Here is a 23,070-nt window from a genome sequence, read left to right as displayed (position 1 = left end):
CTTCATACACTCCATAGTTTCATACACTCCATAGTTTCATACACTCCAAAGCTTCATACACTCCATAGTTTCATACACTCCATAGCTTCATACACTCCATAGTTTCATACACTCCATAGTTTCATACACTCCATAGTTTCATACACTCCATAGCTTCATACACTCCATAGTTTCATACACTCCATAGTTTCATACACTCCATAGTTTCATACACTCCAAAGCTTTATACACTCCATAGTTTCATACACTCCATAGCTTCATACACTCCATAGTTTCATACACTCCATAGTTTTATACACTCCATAGTTTCATACACTCCATAGTTTCATACACTCCATAGTTTCATACACTCCATAGTTTCATACACTCCATAGCTTCATACACTCCATAGTTTCATACACTCCACAGTTTCATACACTCCATAGCTTCATACACTCCATAGCTTCATACACTCCATAGCTTCATACACTCCAAAGCTTCATACACTCCATAGTTTCATACACTCCATAGTTTCATACACTCCATAGTTTCATACACTCCATAGCTTCATACACTCCATAGCTTCATACACTCCATAGTTTCATACACTCCATAGTTTCATACACTCCATAGCTTCATACACTCCATAGTTTCATACACTCCACAGTTTCATACACTCCATAGCTTCATACACTCCATAGCTTCATACACTCCATAGTTTCATACACTCCAAAGCTTCATACACTCCATAGTTTCATACACTCCATAGCTTCATACACTCCATAGTTTCATACACTCCATAGCTTCATACACTCCATAGCTTCATACACTCCATAGTTTCATACACTCCAAAGCTTCATACACTCCATAGTTTCATACACTCCAAAGCTTCATACACTCCATAGTTTCATACACTCCATAGCTTCATACACTCCATAGTTTCATACACTCCATAGCTTCATACACTCCATAGCTTCATACACTCCATAGTTTCATACACTCCAAAGCTTCATACACTCCATAGTTTCAAACACTCCAAAGCTTCATACACTCCATAGTTTCATACACTCCATAGCTTCATACACTCCATAGTTTTATACACTCCAAAGCTTCATACACTCCATAGTTTCATACACTCCATAGTTTCATACACTCCATAGTTTCATACACTCCATAGTTTCATACACTCCATAGCTTCATGCACTCCATAGTTTCATACACTCCATAGTTTCATACACTCCATAGTTTCATACACTCCATAGTTTCATACACTCCATAGTTTCATACACTCCATAGTTTCATACACTCCATAGTTTCATACACTCCATAGCTTCATGCACTCCATAGTTTCATACACTCCATAGTTTCATACACTCCATAGTTTCATACACTCCATAGTTTCATACACTCCATAGCTTCATACACTCCATAGTTTCATACACTCCATAGTTTCATACACTTCATAGTTTCATACACTCCATAGCTTCATACACTCCATAGTTTCATACACTCCATAGCTTCATACACTCCATAGTTTCATACACTCCACAGTTTCATTCACTTCATAGCTTCATACACTCCAAAGCTTCATACACTCCAAAGCTTCATACACTCCAAAGCTTCATACACTCCATAGCTTCATACACTCCATAGTTTCATACACTCCATAGCTTCATACACTCCATAGCTTCATACACTCCATAGTTTTATACACTTCATAGCTTCATACACTCCATAGTTTCATACACTCCATAGCTTCATACACTCCAAAGCTTCATACACTCCAAAGCTTCATACACTCCATAGTTTCATACACTTCATAACTAAAAGTCATGGTAAATTTTCATAAATTCATGGTTTCCAAGTTTTTCCAATGGCCAAAGATTATGCATTTTAGAGCCAAATGGCTAAACCAACGGCACAGACTCTTAACTGCAGAACACATACAGCAATAGTACCGCAACTTGCCTGACTTTGTCCTTGATCAACCTGAGATGCCTGGGTTTGTGATTGAGTTTGAGATGGTATTGTGAAGTCGGTGAAATCATAGTCATCTCCCTGTGTATCTGCTCCAATATAATCTCCAGGTTCTGGCTCGAGGAAGGTTAGGGACTGAGAGTTTGGTCCATACGCATCAACACTCATTGCGGCCCTTGCTCTCCGCCTCTACTCTTCCCTAGAAAAACCATGTCTTATGCAAGCTATTGAAATCTATCGGCTTAAACTATCCAAGGAATGCCTAGGCTGTTTCTTACGACGGTTGTTCCTGTAAAACGCTAAAGCGAAAACAATGTCACTGTAGCTGAGCATAGCTGTAGCTTTTTGAATATTACAAAGCTTCATGAAGTCAAATCACTAACATATACAGGCTTCTAAAAGCTTTTAAGCCAAATCCTAGCTTCTTGACACAAGTGTGAACAATAAATACATCAAATTAACTAGTTAAGAAAGAAACACATATGATAACAACTAGACAAATGAAAATCAAATTTGGGCTAATATGTAACATTATTAAATTGGCTAGAACATGCAAGTGTGCATACATGTACGAGCCACAACATAACCTTTTCGAACTACTAGCTCAATTAAAAACAATACGCTGCAGTTGCAAATGCAGTCAAACTTCTGAACTTTCATAAGCAGACAGATTTCACAAAATGAGATCTATGTAAAATTTGAGCAAATATTTAATGATATACCTGAAGCGCTTTTTAGCATATGAAGTTTGAAATTTTTCAAAATATTTTAGTTATGCGTTTGAAAGTGAAAAGACTGGGATAAATGAAAAATAAAACCTAAAACATATAAAAATAATAATAGCACATACAATAGGTTAGTTTAAACTCTCTATAATTTGTGTTAGCGCAAGATAGGTCACATATCACTAGGAAAACCGTCTACCTCCAAATCCATGTATAGCCACACATACATTTCTCGTATTGTGTTTTACAAATAGCAATACGGACTGTCTTCTATTCATTTTCATTTTAATAATGTTCTTTTAACAGTTATGTAGCATGCATTTCTACTGCTATGTAAAATCATCTACAGCATGTAGGTTGTCATACTGTAGAACAAATTACAGTGTATTCTTATTGGAATATTTACTACAATATAGAAGTTTTAATATATAAAGCAAATTTCAGAACATAACTTTGTATGTAGGCACCTGTCTGTATTAGTTCAAACGCAAAAGCGCATTGAGATTCCTGATGAATGACATGTTTTGGTATCTTTTGTTCCAAAAATAACACAGTTGAAAAAGAAGCTATTATGATACAATGTTATCCTATTAAACACTGCTAGAATGCTACTATTTAAAACTTATTAAAAGGCTTTTATAGCCATTTTTATAATTTTGATCATGATTTATAGAATGTTCCACGCAAGTCTCCACAGATTTGTAATAATATGCAACAATGGTCTTGCTTTTTGTTCTAATTTTTTTTAAATGACCATCCGCTAATATAAACCGTAATCTTGTTTATCTTCCACCAGCACTTTTTTAAGTTCTTGATGGATCAACAATTACCAGCCCATGGTAATAATAAACCAATGCAGCTATTATTCCAAAGCTAGTTATAAGGATCAATGAATGGTCAGCTACATTTGCCACCAAGTAGCAAATAAAAATCTGTCTTATGAGCTAAATTAATCAATTTCAAATAAAATATCATGTCAATTCACAATATCAAATACTCAACCACATTATACACACTAAATATCCACTAACGTAGTGAGGAATATAATAATCATAATGTTGTTATATGACAAACTTTAGTTTAAATAGTAAGCACACTTGAAACGATTGATGATGACACAGAAAAACTTCCTTGCCATTATCACCTTGAATAGCCATTGTAACTAAAAAATTGTTCCAATACGTTGCAACAAAAGGCAAAGGATATCAGACACTTGTTCGCCTAAAAAGAGGTCAAAGATTTCTTCTTTAGAATAAATCAACTTTCTTACACGACATAATGATCAACAAGCATCGTCATTGTTTAATGTAAACTTAGCGTTGAACTCACTATTTAACTAAGTGTTGAAATTCACAATACAAAGCTAAGTAGGAAAGATCAGATTTAGTCCCTATAAAATATTACATTTAAAGACTGCTAAAAAGAATAGTAATAAACCACAAATGCCAATCTCCAGCGACTTTAGACAAATGCGGGCATATATAATCCCACGACCAAATGCGGAGCGACCAAAGCGGAGCGAAGTTTGAGAGGACCAAAAGGACTAAGTTTGAGCGGACCAAAGCGGAGCGAAGTTTGAGAGTTTTTATGATAAATGCATGTGCACACAACTTACGAAAACTATTCATCAACAACGCCGCAAACCCTCGTTTCGAGATCTCATCAACAAACTTAACCATCGTTTTGTAGAGTCGTTTAAGTATAATAACGATACAAAACACATACAAACCTATTCAAATATATTACCAAGTCTTTGAAAAGTGTCGACAGTATCTTAAAACTTACCCATCTGAACGGATTATACACAAGTAGACAGATTTATTTGGCCGAAAATAGTTATTAAAACTTGCTAAGCCTTACTTTTATCAAAGTTAGGACCGGAAATTGAAACGCCGAGCGACAGAGAATAGAACGATTAAGTTGTGCGCATTTCACGAAAAAATAACGTGCACATTTCAGCAGTCTATAGCATTGTCGAATTGCCGAAGGTTTCTGTAAATAACGTAAGAGTACTGATATCGTTTTATTTTTGCCGATTTCAAAGTAACTGACATTTTAGACACTTTCGAGTACTTTGGTATTCTAACTGATGTCCAACGCAGTGTAAGTAAAGGAAATCACGATGATATTTTTTCTAACGATTCTTATGAGATTATTACAATATTTAATTATAAGTTTGGATGACTACAGAACAATGACTATGTAGTACAGATTTTCTAAAAATCTATATAAATATCACAACTTATTGATATTGTTAGCTATGACGTTTTGAAATGTAAACAAAATTGTGCATTGGTTTTATAGTATTACTATATTAATAATATTGGTTATTCTAATAATAGCAGTGCATTTTACTTCTAATATTGGCCAATATTGCATTTCTCCTATTGCAGGGGGAGAGATTTAAACATATAATCTTTTCCTTTCATTATTGCTATTTGTTGTATACAATAACACCCACACCCAGTACATTACAGCAACCATTGCAGTTATCCTATTGCACTGCAGTGCCATTTGACTGCTTATATTGCATTTCTCAACCATCAGTACCCTTTCTTTTTTTCCAATATCACTTTGGTCGTGGGCTGTATGACAGTGGAATTTCTAGTCATAGATGTACTGGCAGTCCCAAGGATAACTCACAAATATATTACCGCAAAAGATCAAAAGTAGCAAAAATTTTACAGAGCATGTAGCTAAACAGCGTTTAACCGTGACTTTTAAATCTTGCAGATGTAATTTTCAATATTATTTACAACTGCACAATGAAACTTGACAGAAAAGTTAGAAAAAACTAATCCAGCCGTCATGTGTGCACTCTAGCAAATAACATAATTGCTTTCTTTGGCCGTTATCGTTTTTAACCAACTTTCAACTAATTATTAAAAGCACAAAAATAGTAAATTTATGTAAACTCAATAAATAGAGGTTTATCAAGCGTTCAACTATGTTGACCGTTTTTCATATCCATAAAGCGTTTAAAATAGTTTTATACTAAGATAAATTGCCATTACATTTAACGAGCAAATTAACAAGCATAATACGAGTCTGCAGTCTTACATCACTGAATAGAGTCCGTGTCTATCAAGTATAATATTAGTAAAACGAAAAACCTTCACTGATAAAAACTTTAAACACAACATCAACTGTATGACTAACTGCACTCTGTAATTAAGGGGCAGTAATTTAGGCTACTTTCACAAACCTGACTATTTTTTTAGTCAAGACTAAAACTATACAGACAATTATTTCTTCTACCAGTGCTTAAAACTCATAAAAGAATTGTGGTAACAACAGCTGCCAATTGACATAATGCCCTAAATTAATTACTTGAAGGGGTTTATTATACAACAGTAACTTCTACACAAAAGTAAATCGCTACATTTAACAGCTTACAGTTAAAAACATTTAAGTTTTATAATGTAATGGCATCACATCTCTATGAATGTATGATGCAGTTCAAAAGTCATACACAATAATAGCCATAGAGAATATTTTTCTCTAAATTAGTTAGAAACGAGGTGCACAAACTAGTTTTGATTTGTTAGTCTATCTCACAAACCTAGTCAGATTTTTGCTGTTTTTTGTGTTTAGAACTGAATTTAGTGTTTCTTAGGTTGGTCAATTTAGCTATTGTTTCTGATACCATAAAAATCTATGTTCTATTTGGGTTAACAAAAATTCATATTTCACTGCTTAATTTAGACTTTGATTATTCAAATGTTAAGATCACGACAAAATATTTGGACTTTTGGAAGGCTCCGAGTTCAATTCATTGTGTGTGCTCCATTTAAACGCATCGTAAATAAAACCAATCGGTTTAGTTTACACTATATTAGCAGAAACAGATATTGGTTTGAAAAAAGCCGTCTGAACGTTGGATAAAAACTAATGTTACCATTAATCATACAAATGGACAACGTATTTCTGGAGACCTCTTCTATTCACATCAGTCTCCAAATTTTTATAGGTAAGGGTACGATCGAACAAAAATGTTTTTACGTTGATTGGATTGAAAAAAAAAACACAAAAAGAACCTTCGGCTATAGGAGCAATAACGTTGCACTCGGAACACATGACAATGCATGGCGATCGTTATAAGGTCCAACCGTTACACGTTCTGCGAGGTAAAATTGAGTGATTGGCAAACGTTTCTAACATAGAAATTCTGCACTACAATAAACGGTAGTCCTCAATAGCCTAGCAGTATTTATGTTGAACAGCAACCTATTTCGCCCTCACTACTTTATGGTAACTAAATATTGTTTATACCTTTTTCTTTTTCCAGCTTTTCCTCAACGCGTACAACAAGGTTTGCAACGTCACCTCAAGTTTCTATGATGTCATCAAATAAGAGACGCAGAGCGTCTGTTCGCCATAAGTCATAGAGTGGACAGCCTCTTTTAACGTTGCAAACGAGATCGATTAATTGACATCGGATGTGTTTTTATTGCGCTTGTGAACTAGAATTATAAAATTATATTAGCGCGAAAGTTTCTATGCGAATCAAAGCTCGTCATCGCGATATAGATAGCCGAGTCACGGGTCTTCCCCACTGATGGTAAATCCGTAGGTTCTTGATAACTTATGTTGTCCCGCTCGCCGACAAGTTTTGAATGTTTTATTGAAACACTGTAAAATAAATATTCACTACTTTAGTAAGCAAACTGTGTTGTAACAGCTGTATGCATTCATTGCGCTTGCTTCATCACGCCGACAAGATTTGAGACTACAATAAAAATAATTACTGCGGTTGGTAGTGACAAAATGACGAATCGTAAGAAGTGACAGGTTTTATAACCTATATATTGGTTTTGTAATTTTATTCTGACAATTCTGCTATGTAGTTATAACGTTCTTTTGGTGAAAATACATTTATTTTTATCAATAATGTAATACGGCGGTTGTAGACTACTAGCATCACATTCTACTATCAGATTGGTAGCATAATTGATAGAGCATGCAGATAGGTAGTATTATTGGTAGAGCATGCAGACGGGTAGCATAATTAGTAGAACATGCAACTCAAATTTAAAAAATGTTGTTTCAAAGCGGATTCCTAGTTAAAAAAGACAAATCTCACTCCGTGGGTTTGGCTCCAAAATTTTATTATTAGCTGATGAAGTCTATAAATGCACTGCACCCAAATCTGCCCATGATACAACCTGCTGAGACTTACAGAAAAGCGGTAAATTCAACCCTTTATCTTTTGCTAGAACCTGTGATATGACTTGCGAGAGTGAGCTGATCTTGTTACAAACTGCTAAAACCAACAGAGTCTGTTGAGTCTAATGCTTCTCATCATACGATAATCTGATAAATCCAAATGGAAAGAGTTGAAATAATATTTTTTTACTCAACTGAAGTCAAGAAAATGCGTTGTACATAATTTTCTATACTACCCCCTGTTGGACTCGCCTCTCACTAGCTTGATGTTCTCTGACAAAGCTAACAGAGCATGCGGTACTGGTTTCTGTGATATGACCTGCTAGACTCTACGGGAGGGAGCCTTGTCTCAACCTTGGACCTGCTAGACGCCACCTGCTCATCCTGATCTCTATCCATATGTAGATGTCTTGACAGTTCAGTACAAGAATACAGATTTTCGCTTGATTCAAAAGGTGCTAGTTTTTTTTATGAAAAAATGTCTTCGTTAAAGCTTACTAGTTAAGCTTTTTTTTGGAAGCAAAAGCAAAGGAAAATCACTAAACATAAATAGCAGTGTTTATGCTCGATAAGTGGGCAGATACAAGTATTACAACAAGTTCCACTAATTAACTGTTGATTCGCAAAAATTATTATACACGTGTATAATAAAAAATGTCAAAGGTAGCACGGCTTGCGTAACAAATTAGATATTAATAAACCAAACCTTCATACTATAGTTATAGAATATCACTGCAGGATGATAGGAAGACATACATTGAGGGTTATACCGGTAAATGATATATGTTGTGTTTGTTAGCATTTATTCAAAGCATAATCTTTATGGTTTGGTAACATTATTCATGAGTCTGTTTAAATTTCTATTTTAGGTGTTTAAAATTTAGCATTTCAAGCCTGCAGGTTTAAGATCTTCTGACTTTAAGACTGCGTTGTCAGTCTTAAAGTCAGAAGGCATCAAATATGATGCACTTATGTGTTTTAATGTGCTTGTTTGGAGATTTCTTAAGTGTCATTTGATTAGAAGCTATGAAAAGTTTATTTCATGTTACAAAATCTAAGAATAGTTTACAACAGCCTTATTTATGTGTCAGAAGATGTGGAAAGTTGGGATAATAGCAATAAAGCTGGTGAGTCTAGGATCTTATTTTCAGCATTTTAACTCACTAACATACAAACATATCTAACACATAAACTCACTAACATACAAACATATAAACTCACTAACATACACACATATATAACATATAAACTCACTAACATAAAACATATATAACATATAAACTCACTAACATACAAACATATATAACATATAAACTCACTAACATAAAAACATATATACATGTAACATATAAACTCACTAACATGCAAACATATATAACATATAAACTCACTAACATAAAAAAAATATAACATATAAACTCACTAACATAAAAACGCAGAGCGAGGCATATAATGTGCAGTTTGATATACAAGTTGACAAGATCAATGCGGATAGGTTTACCTGAAATTTTGCAACTTCAATACAGTTTTTTTATTTTTGTTTTTTATCTTGCCAGGCCTTGGCAGTAATAAAAGGATATGAAAACAATGAGCTACTGTGTTACAAGTTTTAAAATTTTGGAAACCATCCAAATTTGAAATTTTGGATTTCTACCGTTTTTCTGTTTCTATCTATACATGCATACAGTCATACTTCAACTTACGAGCTTAATGCGTTCCGAGACTGAGCTCGTATGTCAATTTACTCGCATGTTGGTGCAATTCATTTATATATAGAACAATTAAATATATATTGATTGGTTTCCATACTCTAAAAAAAGCAAATAAAACACTCAAAACAAGATATTATAACAGAAAGAACATGTTGGTTATTCTCCTTACATAGTACATGTTTTCAAAAAGCAACAAATAAAAAACAATGCAAGGAAATGTGTTTAATTAAAATGTAAAATTAAATACATACAATAGCAGTTAACACTCGCATTTGCCAGGGAGGGAGATATAAGTTATCCTTCGTTACAACAGGTGACTTTGGTAAATTTGGATTTTATCAAAGTGTTAAAAGACAAACTTAGAAGCAAACCAAAAAGCAAACTCTCATTTTCAACTAAACGTAATTAAAATTTCTTCGGCGTTCCTAGTTTGAAATTTCTCGCTGGTTAGCGAGAAATGTTTCCTTTTTTTCGCTTTCACAACTAGCCGGCCGTTTTAAGATAAACCTATCTAAGGACGTTTGCCTTTGTCGCCCTTGCAACATGTTGCGATTAGGACGAACACAGGTGTCGCCACAAATGGTTAACGCACGACCACTAGCCAACTTGTACGAATGTCTATTAAACAGTTTGGATAGATAGCGCCGGCCTTTTCACATAGCATCGTTTCAGTTACGCTGTCACCGGCCAATTGTTTGTCCAATGCCATCAGCGGTCGTGAAGATCGCTGCACCGTTTAGAAACTATGGTTAGTCCTTTTGCGAACTAAATGCCCTGAATATAATCCTTCTGTTTGATAATTATGAATGTATTTCTGTCATATTGCCGAGCTAGCTGAATCACGCATACACATTTCGCATATTTTTCAATATTTTTCCGTTTAATATCGACTGTTATCATTTGCTTTTTCTTTGTAATATCTTTCATTTTACTGGCAAACTTTCGGTCTACGCACAGTACTTTTAATTCACATAATTCTGCACAGAAAATCGTGCACAAAAACATGGTACAACAGTATAACCTGAGCAGTTGAAAAATACATAGTGATGCTGTTCTCATAAAACACCTCCGGCATACTTGGCAACTGACTCAAGTGCTCGTATCTCAAACATGGCTCGTATGTTAGTGCTAAAACGTGCTTGAAAGCTGGCTCGTATCTCAAGTTTCTTGTACGTTGGAGCACTCGTAAGTTGAAGTATTACTGTATATAAATATGAAAGTGTGTGTGTGTCTCTCCAGCTATAGCTATTATTAGAATAGCGTAGCTGGACGATGCTTAAGCAACGTCATGACGTACCGTCATCATAAGCCTAGCGCTTATTAACTAGCTTACTGGAACTTTCCATTGGCAATGTGCCAGGCTAATAGTGGTAGGTGAACAAGTAGTAGGCAACTCTCATTGTTTATAAGCTGATTTCTAATATGTACCATTTTCCATCGGCAGTGTGCCAGGCTAATAGCAAGTGATAGACAACTCTCATCGCTTCTCATTATTTATAAGCTGATATTTAATAGCCGGGCAATAGATTTATATATACAGTCAAACATGGATAATTCGAACTTCACGGGACCGAGCGAAAGTGTTCGAATTATCAGAGCATTCAAGTTATCAGAGCACTGTCACAAGTCCATGTATTTACTTATTTATTAGTAGATACATGTACATATACAAACTATAATATAAATCAAAAGCACAAATGGCTTGTTTCAAATTAAATGCTTCTAATGTAAAGTTTAAAACGTTTTTATCAAAAAGTATAGAGATTTTTCTATCACTTGAGATTGGTTTGTTGTTTGAGGTGATGTTATTGCCAGAACGTTTTTTAGATTGACATTGGCAAAACTTGATCGTTGTTGAAATGCTCAAAAGAAAAGACATCTTTTTCTTTTGAGCGTTTTACCCACAATCAATTTTGCCGATTTTTCTTGAAGTTTATGCAAAGATTACCTCACTTTACTTTGCTTCCGAAGGGCGATCGCTAAGCGGATGTTTGGTATAAATCAAATTTCACCAAACCTTTAGAAAAGTCGTTGACAAAAATATTTTGCTGAGGGTGGTAATAACGACGCTTATGAATTACGAAAAGTTGAGGTTTACCTCTATGGCTTGGAATAAAATGATTTTCTAAAGCGATAACAACCGTTTCGGTAGCCGTTGGGAAAAAACAGTTCGAGTTATCTATAGCAATTTATCATTACGTGGGAACGGACCAAAGAAACCGTTCAAATTAACCATGTGTTCGAGCTATCCGTGGGCGAGTTATCCATGTTTCACTGTATATTAGCTGTGCCGGAAGGCACAGCTAATATACAAATCTCAGTGTTTTTCGTTCTATTCTTATCCCAGTGTCCAGAGATACCTATTAAAATCTAGCAATAAAAAATCTGTGTCAAACAAGATTTGAACTCACGACAATTGCAATCGCAATTTGGCAAACACGCGTACCTAACCACATGGCTAGGCTGTTCTTATCAATCTCATTTATTTTATCTGCGCTATCCTTATCGTGATTGTATGTTACAAGCTAAATGGGGGTGCACTCTTTCTTATTAATATTATATTTTGTGTTTGTATTTTTTTTAAAGCTGTTTCAAAATTCGTTACCTATTTGTGATTTGCAAATGCGACTTTTCAATAGTTCCGTTACCAGCTTCAATTTTCAGTTCTTCCTTATGGCTATCGCTACATTTAAATTTTTACACATGGACAGCTGTATTATCTCAAGTAGGAGTTGCATTCTCTCTCTCTGTGTTCAGTCAGACAAAGTATCAGACAAAAACAGTCCGATATCTCATTTTCGAGATGGCCCGGTATCGTTGTATTCCAAGTTTTGATGGATATCTACTGTTACAACGATAACCTTTTTATACACACACTTCCATGTACATTGCATTAATTCAACATATTCATGAATTTAGTTTGTTTTCTCAGTTCGTGAAAATTGTATCGGTATCAAATCACTTTTCATTGTAATATTGTAGCAAAACAGACTATTTAGGCATTATTTGCTATTTATTTCACATATAAACACCTTAGCAGTGTAAAGGAGTTTGCCGGCCTTTACTTGGCACGATCTAGATTATTTCAAACAGAAATAAATTGCGTGTGATTTCTTTCAATGTTTTATTAGCGAAGGAAATTCACTAGCCGAGGAGCGTTCGGCCATTTGCTCTGCTCTACTAAGTGAGCGTTGCTCCCTTATATACAATAAAATCGCCCGTTCCGGCTAACGGGACCGATTAAAAACACCGGCTAACAATGTGAATAATTAGCGCGTTGATATGACAACATAAACGACGATAATTGATAACATAACGAGTAACAAGGCTATAATAAAAAAAAGACAACGCATATAATAAAAATATTTACAGACATATAAAATATATATACAAGCATACAATAAAATATTTACAAGAAGTGTAAAGTATTGGCCGGGCGTCCACCACAGCAGCACCTTTGTATGTCGGGACACTGGTATCTCAAGGTGTTACTGTAATAGTATAGTTGTTAGCACTTGCATGGTTTGCATTAAACAGTAGTTGACATCCAATTGGGATTTTTATTGAAAATCATGGAATTTATTGGCAAATAATCTTTGCAAGCTGTTGTAGTAAAATAAACACTAACATAGTAATAGTAGAAATACCAACACTAATACTGACTTCACCATGTTGGCGTGTATTCTAGCAGTATGCAGTAAAATTTAAGCAATCACTATTACATGTGTTCAGTCGATAAGAAAGAGTGTAGGAAACCAATGTGCTGCCATGGTTCAACGTCATGTGCCACCTTATACTTGCCACTAGTTGACCAATCTTTGCTGAGTATAAACCTAAACCTTTCTATATGAAAACTGTTACAATGAGGCTCTCCATAGAACTTGCTCAAACTAGTTAGCGCTAGTATTGAGATGGTCAGCTTGAAAAAAGTTCTTAATTAAATGCCTTGTTCAAGAAATTCTTTCTTTGAAACTACAGAAATATGGCAAAAAGGAAAGCTAAAATACTTGAATACAGTAGTTTAGCAAAGGTGAAAATATCTGGTAGATGTCTCATATTGTCACCGATTTTTGCTTCTCGATAGTTGTACAGCAGAGAAGCTGTACAACTATTTCAAGGGGATAAACGATGAGATCACCACTCCGAGTAGGTAAGCTATGAGACTAACTTTAGAAACAGATAAATTATATGACTACCTCTAGAAACAGATAAACTATATGACTACTTCTAGAAACAGATAAACTATATGACTACCTCTAGAAACAGATAAACTATATGACTACTTCTAGAAACATAAACTATATGACTACCTCTAGAAACAGATTAACTATATGGCTACCTCTAGAAACATATACTATATGACTACCTCTAGAAACAGATAAACTATATGACTACCTCTAGAAACAGATAAACTACATGTATATGACTACCTCTAGAAACAGATAAACTATATGACTACCTCTAGAAACAGATAAACTACATGTATATGACTACCTCTAGAAACAGATAAACTATATGACTACCTCTAGAAACAGATCAACTACATGTATATGACTACCTCTGGACACAGATCAACTACATGTATATGACTACCTCTCGACACAGATAAACTACATGTATATGACTACCTCTAGAAACAGATAAACTATATGACTACCTCTAGAAACAGATAAACTACATGTATATGACTACCTCTAGAATCAAATAACTGTTCACTCCATCCCTTATTCATTTCCTAAACTCTGTTTATTTGCTAGAATCTCCTAAATTCAAGTGTACGCGAATCCATTGAACCAATCGGATGCGTAACGTTTTAACCCCTGCTCTGCTGTTTTTGGTTAAATATTCATTCTGGTCATTACAAAGATTGCCAGATGGATATGTGTCCAAGTTCAGTTTTGGCTTTGATCTTCAGTTTGAAGTTTGATACGTTCTTCAGATAATGACAGTGTGGCTGTGTTTGCTGTTTTTGATTACCCTTTTTTAAAGTCTCCTCAAGACCGTGTTTAACATCATCCTCCATGCACCCTCAACTGTGTGTAGCCTTCTTTGTCCTAATACGTATACCACAGGCTTTGTTTTTGTCTTCTCAGTGACATGGCTGTGATTATCAAAACTCTGTGCCGTGAATATCAAGTGTAGCATGGGTCGATTTGCCTTCTCCATAATCTGTTTCCTTCAGCACTAATTGCGACTGCACAAATCTTTCAACTGTCGCTAGTGTGGGAGTATTATCTGACACTTGTCTGACACCTATACAAGCACCTAGAAGAGGTATATGTATATGTGTAGTGTCAGCACACAAACTGCTCAGCCGCTCGCTTGCCATTCCACTCATGATTATCTCACTTTTCCAGTCCTTTACGCCATAGCATGCTTTCAGTAACTATCATCACTCTTACCTCCTCACTACCGCACCTTTACTGCCTCCACAGGCATGAGAGTCTTGTTCATAACATGCCTCTCACAAAACTAAGTGAATAATTGATAGTAACGATAAGTAATTGACAGGCTGTCCTGATATTTAATTTATCAAGGCGTCTATCATACCAAATCTGCTGAGACTTGCACTATTTACTATTCTTTGTTGTTTTGGACTCTGCTCGCTTTGACCAAAGTTTCTGCTCGCTTTGACTAAAGTTTCTGCTCGCTTTGCCCAGAGTTTCTGCTCGCTTTGCCCAGAGTTTCTGCTCGCTTTGCTCAGAGTTTATAATTTAAATAGGAAATGTAAAGTATGCTCAAACGGTACATAATAAGCTTCCATTTCATTACAAATCATTTTGAATAAATCATTACATCAATGGATTTATCTTCTCAAAATAATACTTCCATGATTTTAACAAACTAGCGTGTGGTTCTACTGGAGAAGCCTCCAACTTGCGTATGTACGCAAGTTGGTGTACTTGCGCTGCTGCTTATCTATGTTCTCGCGGCTCAATTTTTTCAGGTGTGTTTTGTATAACAACGCATACCGGGGCTGCTTTTCAACACTGATTATGACAGCACCCTCTAGGAGAGGTTATTCCAGACGAGGTTTTTGAACATGCATATAGTAATCTAATCAAGAATCGTTTCTTAGAAAACGGAGTGTTGTAACATTTGTTTCTTCATCGCCTGACTGCTAGGGTATATATTTACCTTGAAAGTAATTTTCATAGCTCTTTTCAAATATCAGGTTTTGTGCGATATTTTACCTTCAGCCTAGCATCATCGCAAGTTCCTACTTATTAAAACTGCCACTTTCTGTAAACCAGCTTTGCATTACTTTCAAGTATGCGTTGGTTTCGTGAAATTTCTTACCAAAATTTTGATGAAGCAAGTTAAGTCTGGTTTATTCTGCATAATCATTTGATTTCAAGCTACCTTCTTATCACCATTATTGTAAACAATTTGGTGTGATTATATGGCTTGCATGATTTGATGATCTAATAATATATGTCTATGGATCTAGTGGGGCAGTCAGGCTCAACGCATACAGCAGTTGTGATTACAGCATTTGATACTATGGCTAGAGTATATCAGAAAGCGAGCAGAACGGAAACAGAGATGAGGTATGTAATGAAGTATGTTTTCACTTATCAGGTAGCCGGAGGTGTTAGGCATAGCTGCCTGACATGAATCTTATCAGCTATCTCTACTTGATTCTATATCTTCATGACTCTGATGCAACAGCGATCATTTCAAAGCTGGCGCTTTTTCACCTCCAAGGTTCTCTAGCATTTTGCTCTACCAAGTTTTATCGGTTATCTTAGTTAGGCAATGTTAGAAGAGGGTGCAGGTCCACTCATATATCAGTATCAGTCTCTGCTCGCTGTTATTTTTCATAGTTGTCACAGACTTAGTAAATGTAGTCAGCCAGTACTGGACTATTACATTGTCATCTTCTCACTAGGAATGGAGAAGGAGGGCCTGTTGGGCAAAGGTGTGTGCTGTGGCTACAAGTTCCATCTTCCCACCCCTACCAACATGGATTACAATGGAACACAGGCCAATTCAACCAACCTGTTGATGAGCGATTACACCAGCCGACCCTTCTAGCTGGTGTGAATGTTCCCCCACCATCACCTCTCTCACCGCTCATAGAGTCATTCACCATAGAGGTGCAGGAAAGGTTACAACATTCCACATCTCCAGTAAGTATATTTATGCAGTCTTGTAATGGCATCGAGTTTTCAAAATGTGTTTTCAGCGCTGCCACATACTAGAGTATTCTAGTTCAGCCACTGGATATTCCTGGACTAGCCACTTTCTTGACGGTTTTGCAGATGCAGAACTGTGGCGATGAACAGATCATCAGCCATTATTTAGAATCACGAGTCCCCAGTGAAGAGTATATCAACCGCTGGGGTATCATAACTCGGCTCGAAAAATTGCTTAAGGGTCATGTACAGTTTAATCTGCAGTACCCGTTCGGTAAGTGTCGCTTATAAGCTCTTTACGTACATGGGTGAAACGCTGTACAGCATGCAATGCCTTGAATGGTCTCACTTAGCACATGTAATACCTGGAATGGTCTCACTTAGCACATGTAATACCTGGAATGGTCTCACATAGCACATGTAGTACTTTGAATGGTCTCGCATAGCACATGTAATACCTTGAATGATCTAACATAGCGCATGTACTACCTTAAATAGTCTCATGTAGCACATGTTCTACAGGCATTTATATTTAGTCTGTATCACATTGTCCAGTTTGTCGCAGTTTTTTGATAAATCAGATATTGGGCTACTTTTTTCTAGCTACAGATTTGATGGGCCTGTTTGTCATTGGATCTTCGAAGACTGAGCTCGGTTTCAAATCGGATGGTGGTGATCTGGATATATGCCTCATGCTGTCCCATGACGAGGTACCCTCCATTACACGGCTTTATTTAGACTCAAATTGAACCTCTAATTGAACGCGACCTTTATTTGAATGCCATTTCTATTTGATCGCCACTATAGAAGAGTTGAAAAATAGAGCGTCACCCTTTAATTGAACTCCACCCCTATTTGACTGCCACTTTGACATTCTTTGATCTTTACAAACCCATAATATCAATTGATCAGTAGAAAAGTGTACACAAAATCGTACTAATAATGACTCGGTTACATCAACAACAATTTATTCTTTCGTTGTTTCTGTTTGTCGTGAAGTCCATTTTCTAACTCTATAGCTTAGCGTTTTTTTTTTCGTTAAAACTTTGCAACCAACGCCATAGAAATAATTAATAACTGTATCAGGCTAATAGTAGCTCCTTGTTTAACATGGTCTTGATACTTCAATGTACGTGCAAAACGGTTTTCATTTACAATGGTATATGAATACCGTAACTAGTTTTAGGCTGCAAGTTGTGCTTAGCACCCATGTGGCTAAAAATTTATCATCTGTGCGAAATGCAATGTGTGAAGGTTTTGCTCTGCTCAAAAAATTGTTTATACGCTAATATCAACTAGTTCAGCAGTTCAGAAAAGTTGAGGTTAGAGGTCATTGTGGAAGGCGTTGAACAGCCAGAAGATTTTCATTCCATCGGAAGCAACAACCAGAGCGCAAATGACCGAGCAAACAATCCAAATATTTTTGTTTCAATAATATTAATTTTTGTTTCTGCATGTATTTTAAGTATGGCTCGTTTATGTCACTCGTTATTGAATATATATCTTTGTAGCACCGGATAGAATATTACTATATAACTTATAAATTTGCAGACTTGTAGCATATTATTTGATATCATCTTTGAAGTTATCTGAACACGGCTTACAATGAGTCGACTCTTATAACTCTCTAGTAGCATATATCAAAGAGTGCAGTAACCGTTTATGCACATGAAGAGCCGGTTTTGGCTGTAAACTGTAGCAGATATCAATGTGTGCAGTAACCTTTTATGCACATGAAGAACCAGTTTTGGCTGTAAACTAGCAAATATCAATGAGTGCGGTAACCTTTTATGCAACATCGGTAAATACAGTTGTCAAATAAAAATTTGCCTTCAAATTTAGAACGAACTAACAAGTTGAAAGCTCCAACAATTTGCAAAGCAGGGCATAGGCTAGACAGTAATTTCATTGCTGGTTAATTGCAAGCAATAGATATCAACTGGTAGAGATAATTCTCAGCTTTTCAATGCATATTTATTAAGGGATCTTTGACAAGTTAGAGGTAAGTTAGCAGATTTATTGCATCCAAAAGGGTTAATGTCGCTCCGCCCTAGGAGAGCGCAAAATATAGGCGATATGTGTTTCGCCCGTAAAAGGGTTAAATTTATCTTCAAAATTCTGACAAGCTATTTAAAAAATAGAACGCCAGCCTCTATTTTAATGCCACCTTTATTTGACCACCACTATTATAGGGGATGAGTTGAAAAATAAAGCGGCATGGCGTTCAAATAGAGGTTTTACGGTAATCCTCCCAATCTGAATGAATCCTCCCGATCTGAATGAATCCTCCCGATTCGAATGAATCCTCCCGATCTGAATGAATCCTCCCGATTCGAATGAATCCTCCCGATCTGAATGAATCCTCCCGATCTGAATGAATCCTCCCGATCCGAATGAATCCTCCCGATCCGAATGAATCCTCCCAGCTAAAGGAACTGTAAATAAGGGCTGTTGATGCTAGGGTCTATCTATTCCAAATTGAGCGTGCGAGCAGTTAAAACTGCACAAGAGACGAGCTAGTATCAACTCTACCATTTCCTTTACTCCATTTATTAACCAGCACAATTTTTTGGCTTTTTTTTATTACAGCATTTAATGTATTTTTCCCACTGATTGATACTTCTCAAGATTTTTCAGGTAACCAGGAGCGAGGCTATCGGAGTTCTTAGGGCTGTCGAGGGAGTTCTCAAGGCTGCAGGTACATTTGTTTTGCACACTTGTTTGCTCTGTATTACTCAGATGAGAAGGCTTGTAGGCAATGAGCCAAAACTTAGTGTGATTCCATCTTATGTGAATGGTGCGTGATGAGAGACCATACATGTAGTTACACCTCATGAGGGTGGCAAAAGATAGCCGTGTTAATGACCTTATGACAACCTAAAGGTTGCTTTACAGGTTGGTGCAATGTACAAGTGATCACAGCAGTTGTGCCAATATTGATCTTCACAGATGAACAGACGTAAGTATATCTACATTATAACTGCTGAGCAGTCTTTCAATTGCACCCTACTTGCTGTATTTTCTCTTGGAAAGCACGAAGTAGAACTCTCTAATTACATCGCCTGCTCACAGAAACAGACATGAGACATTGATATTACTTCTATGGTATTTTGTCTATGGTATTACTTCTATGGTATTTTGTCAATGGTATTACTTCTATGGTATTTTGTCTATGGTATTACTTCTATAGTATTTTGTCTATGGTATTACTTCTATGGTAGTACTTCTATGGACTCATAGTAACATTCAGCTACAGCTCTTTGCAACTACTTGCCAGTGAAATTATTAATGTCATGTGATTCTTCATGCTATATTTCTTATTATTAAAGTTCCTGTTCTGTTGACAGTGTAATATTAATCCTCATGTTGTTTATCCAATAACTGAAACCTGTACCAGAGAGTTTGCCAAAACATGCTGTTATCAGCATGGAAGCTTCTAATGACAATGAATTAATTCTCATGTTTACCCCACTATAGTCGCTGGTGCATATACTGTGTTCACCGTACTCTGTGTACACTGACAAACTATATTTGTAATTGAGTTTTGAGACTAGAGCACTAGACTGTTTCGTTGTCGCTGCGGCCCACTCTATTCTGCTTTTTTTTACCCCAACTTTTCATTGCATCCAGTGAGTTCAGCTTAAAGATTGTAACACCAGACATCGTGTACGATCTATGAATTCTGTTTCTTAGAGTAGGTTTTTGTATTTGTACACTTATAATATCTTTGTTATATTTTATAATAAACATTAATTATGTTTAATATTGTTTACAATAGTATGCGCATGCATGATCAGCGAATGCATAGCCTGGTTATGAAAGACGTCGTATCATTTGACCTATTTTTAAACTCTGCCTTTTAATTATAATCTAGTTTTCATGCTACTAGTCTTATTGAGTTGCCAGTTGGCTGTTGTTCATGGCTGGCAGCTGTCAAGCGTCATATACATGTACTTTGTAGAACCATCGTCTGTGATCTAAACATCAACAACAAAGTGGGTATCAGGAATTCACATCTGCTCACGTGTTACGCCAACTGTGAGTGTTTGCTATCCCGTTCTCTTCTAACTTTATAAGCCTGTTCTTTATTTTCTATTATATTTCATGATGCCTAATATTTGTATCCCTATAAATACAAATACTATTCAATATAATAGTAGTTGTAATTTTAATATTTTATTATGAATGTAGTTAGTATTGTTGAAGACAACAGAGAGGATAACTTTGAATATATTCTTCATCTATTTTGCAGTTGACTGGAGAGTCAAGCCCCTCATACTTTTCATCAAAAAGTGGGCTAAGAGTAGGAATATAAACTCGGCTAGACACAAGACTATATGCAGTTATGCCCTCACTTTGATGGTGATTGGATACCTCCAGTTAGGTCTTGAATACCCGGTGTTACCTTGCCTCCAGCAAGCTTACCCGGTTAGTTTCAATTTATTTTAAGTCCATCGAATGAATCCCTTTCATCCATTGTCTATATGTTATGTTCAAATCATTCTTGCGATGTCATCCTTTCCTTTTTCAGCAATACTTCACAGATGACATTGCAACTTTAGCCATGAATCTTCCAACATTTCTGCCTTTTCCTAAAGACCGACTCAATATGATGAGCCTCTATGATCTGCTTCTTGGCTTCTTTTACTTTTATGTGCACCAGTTTAGGTATGTAACCAGATATTTCCAGCACGTGTCACTATAACCACTCTCTAGCACATGTCATTATAACCACTCTCTAGCGCATGTCATTATAACCACTCTCTAGCGCATGTCACTATAACCACTCTCTAGCGCATGTTACTATAACCATTCTTCAGCGCATGTCCGTATAACCAACCTCCATTCACAAGCACATTTCATAATTATGGCTCACTGGTTACACGCAGTCAATGTTATCATATTTATGTACAGTCACAAATATTAGGAAATAGCATGTTATTCTACATGTTTTTGCATGCCATAAAAAGCTTATCTGGTTTTATCCATATTGAAGCTCCGCATTAGCTTTGTTACGGAAATTGAATGTAGGGGCTGAGTACATCTCACCAGCTATATTAGATGCTGAACAAATGTTATTTATGAATCAGCAAGGCTTTGGAGTCAGTAGTAGTCAATGCTATTGTTGCAGATTTGAGTTTGATGTGCTCTCAGTGCGTCGAGGGCAGATACTGCCTATAGACAAAGTCAAATGGGAGCAGGCTCAGCAAAGAATGTCTCAATATGGTGGATTACACGGGGCAGACAGGGAAATGGATGCTCAGACCCCATCTTATACCTATGACAACGCCTATATGTTCATCGAAGGTTCGTATGAGCGGGTTCCTAGCTTCTTTAGTTTTTACTTATTTGAGAGTTGTTCACACTCTGCACGCTATCAGAAGGTTAGCCAGGTTTTATTAACTACCTGGTCAGCTGATTATTCACTGTCACTCTCACTCTCTTGTTGACTATCTTTTATTTCTACCGCGATTCATTTGTTTCTTAATTGTATGGATGTATATGATCGGCTCATATTGTATGGATGTATATGATCGGCTCATATTGTATGGATGTATATGATTGGATCATATTGTATGGATGTATATGATTGGATCATATTGTATGGATGTATATGATTGGATCATATTGTATGGATGTATATGATTGGATCATATTGTATGGAAGTATATGATTGGATCACATTGTATGGAAGTATATGATTGCTCATATTGTATGGATGTATATGTTTGATCATATTGTCATACTATGCAACAATCTCTAACATCTGAATGTGTAGTAGAATTTTCTTTTAGAACCGTTCAACAGAACAAACGTTAGCCGAAGTGTTTATGACCCTGAAGTCTTCCAAGGAATTAAAAAAGTCTTCAAGGAAGCTTATGATGAGCTGACTACATCCCATAACCCTTTCTCCATTTTTAACTGAAATCTTAAAGTTTCGAATCGTGCCAACATTCTTAGCTTTAAAAAATTTATTAGTTGCTTTTAAATATCTTCATGTTTTTAACTGTACTTTTATAATATTTTCGTAATTAGAACATTTTACAATGAATCTCTGCTAGTGCATATCTTAGTTTTTGGCGCTTGCCGCTATAAATACATTAAAAAAAAACATTTTTTTGAAAATAAAAGAAACATGTTCGTTTGTGTGAATGATATTGGTGTATTCATGATTCGCTTCATTTTGTTCCTTTATGCAGAACACACTTTTTTAAAAATAGTACATAAATAAAAGTTTCTGCTGTGCTCTTTTTTGCGATGGGGTTATAAGTAGTAGTTTAGATTCCTCTGATGACAGAGTTGGTAGTAAAAGTTTATTCCTCTGATAACAGAGTTAGTAGTGAAAGTTTATTTCTCTGATAACAGAGTTGG

At 35.9% G+C, this 23,070-nt stretch overlaps 2 protein-coding genes and 1 long non-coding RNA gene across 3 annotated transcripts in view; 2 read left to right on the top strand and 1 right to left on the bottom strand.

Moving 5' to 3' along the window:
- The window catches only part of LOC137392182 (regulator of nonsense transcripts 1-like), a 47,219-nt gene extending 40,225 nt beyond the window's left edge, over positions 1 to 6,994 (bottom strand). Inside the window, exons 1-2 of the mRNA XM_068078823.1 lie at positions 6,954 to 6,994; positions 1,948 to 2,155 (exon numbers count right to left, since the gene is read on the bottom strand). Coding sequence (XP_067934924.1) covers positions 1,948 to 2,124 — 177 coding nt within the window. The 5' untranslated portion in view covers positions 2,125 to 2,155; positions 6,954 to 6,994. The remainder of the gene's footprint in view (positions 1 to 1,947; positions 2,156 to 6,953) is intronic.
- Positions 6,995 to 19,536: 12,542 nt separating this feature from the next.
- On the top strand, positions 19,537 to 21,089 carry LOC137391907 (uncharacterized). Its single transcript, XR_010978185.1, has 3 exons — positions 19,537 to 19,657; positions 20,660 to 20,736; positions 20,951 to 21,089. It is a non-coding gene; the product is annotated as an uncharacterized lncRNA (long non-coding RNA).
- Positions 21,090 to 21,262: 173 nt separating this feature from the next.
- Positions 21,263 to 22,811, top strand: LOC137390988 (poly(A) RNA polymerase GLD2-A-like). The gene is made up of 3 exons (XM_068077302.1): positions 21,263 to 21,366; positions 21,830 to 22,005; positions 22,494 to 22,811. The coding sequence occupies exons 1-3, from the start codon at positions 21,263 to 21,265 to the stop codon at positions 22,622 to 22,624; spliced, it is 411 nt and encodes a 136-aa protein (XP_067933403.1). The 3' UTR covers positions 22,625 to 22,811.
- Positions 22,812 to 23,070: the final 259 nt, after the last annotated feature.

This window comes from Watersipora subatra, chromosome 3 (genome assembly GCF_963576615.1).
Source record: "Watersipora subatra chromosome 3, tzWatSuba1.1, whole genome shotgun sequence".
Classification (NCBI taxonomy): Eukaryota; Metazoa; Bryozoa; class Gymnolaemata; order Cheilostomatida; family Watersiporidae; genus Watersipora; species Watersipora subatra.
Note: the sequence above shows the minus strand (reverse complement) of the source record. Positions and strands in the feature narration are given on the sequence as shown.

Coding starts and splice junctions, on each gene's coding strand:
- LOC137390988 (XM_068077302.1), top strand. CDS start 21,263: ATGAATCTTCCAACATTTCTGCCTTTTCCTAAAGACCGACTCAATATG. Junction 21,367..21,829: donor TTTTATGTGCACCAGTTTAG/GTATGTAACCAG, acceptor CTATTGTTGCAG/ATTTGAGTTTGATGTGCTCT. Junction 22,006..22,493: donor CGCCTATATGTTCATCGAAG/GTTCGTATGAGC, acceptor ATTTTCTTTTAG/AACCGTTCAACAGAACAAAC.